The sequence below is a fragment of the Gossypium raimondii genome, chromosome 10 (genome assembly GCF_025698545.1).
Source record: "Gossypium raimondii isolate GPD5lz chromosome 10, ASM2569854v1, whole genome shotgun sequence".
NCBI classification, from domain to species: domain Eukaryota; kingdom Viridiplantae; phylum Streptophyta; class Magnoliopsida; order Malvales; family Malvaceae; genus Gossypium; species Gossypium raimondii.
In genome coordinates, this window is record NC_068574.1 from 47,573,201 (window position 1) to 47,581,714 (window position 8,514).

The window sequence follows — 8,514 nt, forward strand, 5'->3', positions numbered from 1 at the left end:
TTGTAAGTCATTTTTCGTTGACCAAATTATTTTCATGAAACAAACACGAGAAAATATTTTTAGTAAGTCATTTTTGTAAAACAAACACACCCTTAATTTGGTAAACTAATACAAAGCAATGTCTAAATATTAATTTAGTAAGAAAATAATGTTAAATAATTGCAGTATCTAAATAAAAAATTGTATTAAATATTTATTTGATAAAAATAAACTTAAATAATTACAATATTTAATGCAAATTGAGCATTTAACCTATTATTTTTAAAATGTTAATTTAGGTTATCAAGACTAACTCGAATTTAAAAACACTTTGTTCAAAATAGGCCTAGCCCGTAAATTTGAAAATGTCTACTTTATATAAACATCTCTACCCCCTTATAAATATTTTTGGCTTCACTCCCGGTTAAGTCATGTGTAAATTGTTGACTTCATTTTATTAGGTTAAAAAATAAACAAACAAATTTAAATTATTTCCATCAAGATTAAAAATAAACATACTTGGGAAAATAAATTTTATTTCCTAGGTTTCTTATTTTCCCCAAAGAAATCTATTTTTTAATCTATGTGAAAATAATTTAAATGTATTTGTTTATTTTTTAGCCTAATAAAATGTCAAGTCAACAATTTATACACGATTTAACAAAAATTGTATCACATAGATAATTAGTGGAATGTGAAAATTGAACCAAAATTAAATCTTGATGTATACAAATGCACCAAATTAAAGTTGATGTTTAACATTACAAATTGTATAAAAGTTTTGTATAATTTTGATTTTTATCTCAAATGACATCTATTTAAAGATTCCCTTTAGGTGGGATCCCTTTAAATCAAGTGTTGAAATAAAAAGGGAGAAAAAGAAACACCAATCCACCATTGATTTTGCCATGTCGGATTTCCATAAAGAAATGTGTTATTATCTTTCCACCAATTTAACCGGTTCCATCAACAAGAAAGGGATTTTTAGTAAAGTTTCAGTTGAAAGAAATAATCCTCTCTATTGCAGGACAGTATTCTAAAAAATTTTGAGCCATTGGAACTGGAAACCAAATTTCTCTATATTAAAGGAAGAAAAGTACCAACTTTAGGGGTGGCCATTTTGGAATTCTTAATAACTAAAGTTAAGAGGGATTTTAGTGCAAAGTATTGAGGATAATATTGAAATTGTTGTCAAACATCTTAAAAAGTAAGTAGGGTGATTTGTGTGATTATGCATAAATATATGTGAATTTTTTTTTGTGTTAATAGAGTTTGTGAATTTGATGTTTATGGATAAATATTAAACTATTTAGGAATGGCTAAAGGTTCTGAACAAAATAGAGAAAATGTTAACTTAAATGATGAATTAAAAGAAGGTTTGGGAAAAGTTGGTTTTATATTTTTTTTAAATTTTAACGGCGCAATTGAATTAACAACAAAGGAAGGTAAAGGAATGGAATTCAGTAGCGTAGAGGATACTTAATTGCTCTATCTAACCTATGCTCACATACTTGAGTTTAGTGTTAGGCTTGACGGAATAAAGACAAACCCTAAGACTGGGTTTGTTGTTGATAAGTATTTATATTGTAATAAAGAAGGGAAGCATTCAGAGAAACGATTGAATAATAAGAAAAGGAGTTGCGAGCCTAAAACTATAACTCAAACTAGATATGATGCAAACATTCGAGTGGCATTCAAAAAGTGTAAAACCATATGGGTTGTTACTGTAATGACTCGATTTTTAGCGGTGTTAGAAAATGTAGCTTCTGAACCTCATTTTCGTAAACCAAGTCCATAATGATGAAATATAAATATTTATGAAGTCATTATGAAAATATATTGAAGTTCAGTTAAGCAATTTAACCTAGAAAATAGTTAATTAAAGCTCAGGGACTAAATTGTAATAGTCCAATCGCTATTGAGTTTTAATTTAGAAAAGACTTGGGGACCTAGACAATAATTATCCAAAGGACCAAATTGGTTAATAAACCAATTTTTAACATGAGTTAGTGGATGATGATGATTGTTCCACTTAGTTTAATTAATAGTAACATTATTACAATAAAACCTTAATTAAGTTAATTAAACAAGATTAATTAAAGTTTAATCATAGTATAAATATAAAAGTAAGTGGAAAAAGATGAGAACATCATATTTCTTCCTCAATTTCACTGTGCAACATTTTTGAAAAAGAAAGAGAGCTTCAAATTTTCTTAATACATTCGACCATCAATTGATTAAGGTAACCAAGCCCTTTTCTTGTAATTTGTATAGATTTATGATCATAGAAGCTTGATTTAGCTAGCCTATGTATCAATTTGTTCAATTTTTAAGTTTTTATCAAGTTACCATCATAGAGAAATTGATAAATTAGGCTTGGATTTGATAGTTAATAAGCTTAGATCATAATAATGACTAAATTATAAGCTAATTAAGCTTATTAGATACCTTTGTAACATTAGGGACTATATTGAATAAATGAAAAACTTGTCATGAAATTATGCTATGAATATAAAGTATAGGGTCCATAATGAAATAATGTGAAATCAGATTTTGATTCGATGCTAGATATCAAAAAATATGCATATCTCGAATATAAGGACTAAATTGGATCAAATGCAAAATAAATTTGGCTATGTATTTGAATGTCAATTGGATGTAAACAAATGTTGTTTCTATTATTGAATTATCAAACATAGCTAAAGACGACGTTGGGTTGTCGCGAGAGAAGGGAAAGACGAGAGTCGTAGACGAGTGACGAATGTTTCGGTTTGTACTTTTATAATCTGAGATAATTTCATTTATATACATACATATACATATTTGTTGCATATTAAATATTAAGGTAAGACTATTATTTGTCTTGAATTGAATTATACGACGGTGTTAAATGTTGAGATTGTGAATTGGTCTAAGCATAGTAGAGACGAGTATGATATAAATTGCTAAATGAAATGTGATATGTGATATGAATTATTGATGGAAATGGTATGGAATTGTGAAATTGAATTGTAATTGATCGTAGTTGCTTCGACAACAAACTCGGCATCCTGTAGCTCAGACTTGGCAATCAGGTTGGGTAGGGGGTGTTAAAGTTATTAACTTCATTAAAGAGCACAATCATGAATGGGTTGTACATCATGCACAGAATAACCTAATAAAGTCATTTCATAAAGTTTCAGGCGGTGTAAAGGTTGAAGCATCAGTGATGAGACAAGTTGGAATCCAACCTTCCAAGATGATCTCGTTCTTCGCTGACCAAGTTAGGGGATATGAGAAGATGAGCTTCAGGAAAAAAAGATCTTATTAAGTTTTTGCAAGTAGAGTCAATGAAAACAGTTGAACATGAGGATGCAAATGCTGCTTTAGAATATTTTGAGACGAAAAGAACAACTAATCCTAGTTTGTACATGACGTATACCAAAGATGAAGACAATCGGCTTCAAAAATTTTTTCGGCTGACTTATGCGGCAAGACGAATGACACATACTTTAAAGATGTCGTTGCATTCGATATGACATACAAGAATAATGGATACAATCTTCCGCTTTTAGTATTTGTTAGAGTGAACAATTATCACCAAAAAATTACTTTTATGTTTGCATTTTTGACAAATGAGAAAGGTGATAGTTCTATTTGGGTGTTGAATAAGTTTCTACAATGAATGAGAATGAAGAAGCCAATCTCGGTGGTTATGGATAGGGATTAGGCAATGCGTTCAATGTTGAAAATGATAATGCTAAAAGTCAACCATAGGCTTTGCGTCTATCACATACAAAGGAATGATGCCTCTTATAACCACAAAGTTCAACTCTAAAGGCATTTAAAATATGCATGTTGTAACTGTAACAGCCCGATTTAGGGCCTAGTCGAAATAATGGTTTCGAGACCACAAATCTGACGAGGAAAAATTTTATTATCATTATATTTTTATGGCCTACAATTTCATGAACAAATTTTGTGAAAATTTCGTTTGAAAATTTTGACATTTGGGCACTCAATTTAGTCAAAAGGATTAAATTGTAAAAAGTACAAAAGTTGAGTTCTACATGTTATAGGTGTCCAATTGTTGTGAAATTTTAAATTAGAGGTCCTTAAATGGAAATTATACCATTGGTTAAATTGTGGACAAAAATGGACATGAGATAAGTGAAATAGGATATTTTTAAGTGAAGGGTATTTTAGTCATCTACTTATTAAAATGAATTAAAAACAAAATTAAAAGCCAATTTTTGTCCATCTTCAATCTAGGGCCGAATTTTACAAGGGGGAAGCCATAGTTAGGGTTTTCAAGCTTCCAATCTCCATAGTAAGTGATCCTAAGCCCCGTTTTTAATATTCTTTACGTTTTTAGAGTCCCGATAACTTGATTTAGCTTATTCTAGCAATAATTTAACCTAGGGTTCATATTTGGAAAAATACCCATAAGTGAAATGTGTTTATTTTGATGTTCTATGGTAGAATATGAAGCTTGGAATTATGTTAAATAACTTTTGCTAAGCGATTTTAAGTGAAAACGAGTAAAATGACATAATCGGTAAAAATACCTAATATTCATAAGTAAGTGTTAGAGTGGGAATTTGATGTTACCATAGAAGGGAAAAATTTCCAACATGTCATAAAACATAAGAATAAGGGATGAAGTTTAATTTCCGAGCTTTGGGACAAAAGTGGAAATATGCAAAAGTTTAGGGATAAAATCGTAATTTTTCCAAAAATTGAGTCGAGGTTTGTTTTGATAAATGTGAATATTAAACAAGCTAAATTTGATATTATAGATCAAGAAGAACGTGGAATCAATCTCAATCGGGGAAAGGAAAAGATCGTAGACTAAATTGCAAAATTTCTATATTTTGCACCGAGGTAAGTTTGTATGTGAATAATGCATTGTTTTAATTTTATTTAATATATTGTTGAGATATGATTGAATATCAAATAAATATTTGATGTAGATTACAAAAATGTGGTTAAATTTGAAAAAATTGGTAAAATGTTGTAAAATAAGGTTCCCAATTGAACACTCGGATTAGACCGGGATTCATTGAATGTAAGGGGTCGCTAAGTGTAGATTCCCCGAATCATTGATCAAAAAGGGGTTGCTAAGTGCAGATTCCCAGAATCACTGATCAAAAAGGGGTTGCTAAGTGCAGATTCCCCGAAACTCTGATAAAAAAGGTGTTGCGAAGTGCAGATTCCTCAAGGGGTTGCTAAGTGTTGATTCCTCGAATTATTGATTCCAAAGGTGGTTGCTAAGTGCTAATTCCACCGTATCCTTGATTGTGAAAGGGTTGCTATGTGTTGATTCCTTGTATCATTGAATATAAGGTGGTTGCTAAGTGCTAATTCCATCGAGTAACGGTTAATATTCCAAAGTGTTCATCGGGGAAATTGCACAAGTGAAAGTACATGTGAAATGGATAAGATTACGTGATGAATATTGGGTTCGATATTTAATCGACCATTGAGTAAGATGATATGAAGTATTAAAACTATTAAAGAGTAAATTTAGAAATAAAACAGTTTTGAACAACAACAGTTGTGTAATTTTGAAAAATCACCAAAAATGGTGGAAATTTAATTATGGGTTTAATGAGATATGAAATTAAATCTGAATGAGTCTATTTTCACATAAATGAAACAGAATAATCAAAAGAGTTAAATATTTTGAGATATTTGAATTTTAGTGAGACAGGGTCAGAATGATTTTGAAATCCCCTATTCCAACTTTGTAAAATCATTAAAAATTGTAAAAAAATAGTTATGGTTTTTAATTTACATGATTAAATTTATCAATAAGTCTATTTTCAAGAGAAACAAATAGAAACATCATTTGAATTCTGTACAAAGAGATAATTATTTTTTAGTGAAGAGGGGTCAGAGCTATCGAGCAGTGAAATAGGAGAAACGTTAAAGAATAAACTGTACTAATGGGCTAAACCAAAAATTCTGAAAATTTTATGGTAAGAATATATATGAGTCTAGTTTCAGGGAAAATTTATAGAGCTTAATTTGGAGTTCCATAGCTCCAGATAAAAATAATTTAGTGACTATGATGCGAATAAATAACTTGCTGGAACTTGAATAAATAGTGAATTTATGTGTGATTAAGATTATATTATCTATGGAAACATGCTAAAAGCTTGTTTATTATTTACATACTTACTTACTAAGCTATATGCTTACTCCTCTTACTTTTCCCTTGTTTTATAGTGTTACCAGTTCAGCTCGAAATTCAGAAATAGTCGGGAACTCATCTACACTATCCACAACTTTTGGTATTTTGTAATCAATATTTCTAAATTATGGCATGTATAGAAGACTTGATTTTGATGTTATATATTACAAAGTATTTAGCCTAAATGTTAGTATATGTTATTTGATAAATTATTTTATACAATGTTAATGATGATAGTTAAAATGTTAAGTATGATTTAAATATATTTGAGAATATAAATGTTGGTTGAAACATTGGAATTGACTGGGTTACGATCTGAAAATTTGCAGGTGAGGTTACATATTTATAAAGGGGATTATGTCAAAATTTTCATAAAAAAAAAATCTCAGTTGGAACGATAACAAGTGTTTGTGTTCTAGTAATACTCATACTCTGTTCTACCGAGGAACACGGGTAAGGGGTGTTATATTTTAGTGGTATCAGAGCTATGGTTTAGTCAGTTCTCGGATTAATATAATGTGTGTGAAAGTCTATCTATACATGCCATAGATATATTGTGATAGTGTGATGATTTCTGACAATTTAAATTGTGTTTTTATATAGTAAATGGATCCCGACCAAGCTGTAACAGATGATGTAGAGAGTAATACGCCGGCTCTCGCGCAAGGGACCGTACCTGAGGAAAGTAGACCTGAAACACATAGTCAGGGTGATGGGGCTCGAGAAGCCTTCCTTTATATGATGAATAATTGGTATACAAAATTTGTTCGAGCAAATCCGAATGTTCAACCTCCTCCACCCCCTCCTATTCCCCAACCGGTTCCCGTAGCTCCACAAGGTGTTGATTTGGTAAGATTGAGTAAACCTCCAGTTGATAAAATCCGAAAGCAAGGGGCTGAAGATTTCAGGGCTAATATAGATGATGATCCCGAGAAGGCAGAGTTTTGGCTTGAAAATTCTATCTGGGTATTTGATGAGTTATCATGTACTCCCAAAGAGTGTTTGAAATGTGCTATATCTTTACTGAAGGATTCAGCATATCGTTGGTGGAAAACACTAGTATCTGTGGTTCCGAAAGAAAGAGTTACATGGGATTTCTTCCAAGAAGAATTCAGAAAGAAGTACATAAGCCAACGGTTTATTGATAAAAAATGCAAAAAGTTTCTCGAATTGAAGCATGGCCGAATGTCTATGGCAGAATATGAAAGAGAGCTTGTTAGACTCAGTAAATATGCTCAAGAGTGTGTGTCCACAGAGGCTATCATGTGTAAAAGATTTGAAGATGGGTTAAACGAATATATCATATTGTTCGTTGGGATTTTAGAACTGAAAAAATTTGTGGTACTGTTTAATCGAGCTTGCAAGGCCGAAAAACTGAATAAAGAAAAGAGAAAAGCTGAGATTGAGGCTCGAAATGTAAGAAAAAGGCCAATGAGTAATACATTTCAATCCCAATTAAAGGAGTTTAAAGAGACGAATCCACGATTAACTGTTTTAGCTGGGTATTCACATAGAGACCGTGGGAAGTCATATTCAGGTGCTAAAGCTAAAGCTACTTCAAAGGCAAGTGTGGGCAATATAGGGCATAACAGACCTGAGTGTCAACAGTGTGGTAGGCGACATTGAGAAATTTAATCATGTAAATTACAAACCATAACTCTTTTTGTACAATTTTTAATGATTTTACAAAGTTGGAATAGGGGATTTCAAAATCATTCTGACCCTGTCTCACTAAAATTCAAATATCTCAAAATATTTAACTCTTTTGCTTATTCTGTTTCATTTATGTGAAAATAGACTCATTCAGATTTAATTTCATATCTCATGAAACCCCTAATTCAATTTCCACCATTTTTGGTGATTTTTCAAAATTACACAACTGGTGTTGTTCAAAACTATTTTATTTCTAAATTTACTCTTTAATAGTTTTAATACTTCATATCATCTTGCTCAAGGGTCGATTAAATATCGAACCCAATATTCATCACGTAATCTTATCCATTTCACATGTACTTTCACTTGTCCAATTTCCCCGATGAACACTTCAGAATATTAACCGTTACTCGATGGAATCAACACTTAGCAACCACCTTATATTCAGTGATACGGGGAATCAGCACATAGAAACCCCTTCAAAATCAAGGATACGGTGGAATCAGCACTTAGCAACCACCTTTAGAATCAATAATTTGGGGAATCATCACTTAGCAATCCCTCAGGGAATCTGCACTTAGCAACCCCTTTTTGATCAAAGTTTCGGGGAATCTGCACTTAGCAACTCCTTTTTTATCATTGATTCGGGGAATTTGCACTTAGGAACCCCTTTTTGATCAGTTATTCGGGGAATCTGCACTTAGCAA

At 31.3% G+C, this 8,514-nt stretch overlaps 1 protein-coding gene across 1 annotated transcript; it reads left to right on the top strand.

Moving 5' to 3' along the window:
* The first annotated feature begins 6,760 nt into the window (after nucleotides 1–6,760).
* LOC105775540 (uncharacterized) lies at nucleotides 6,761–7,780 on the top strand. Its single transcript, XM_012598051.1, has one exon. The coding sequence runs from the start codon at nucleotides 6,761–6,763 to the stop codon at nucleotides 7,778–7,780; it is 1,020 nt and encodes a 339-aa protein (XP_012453505.1).
* The last annotated feature ends 734 nt before the right edge of the window (nucleotides 7,781–8,514 follow it).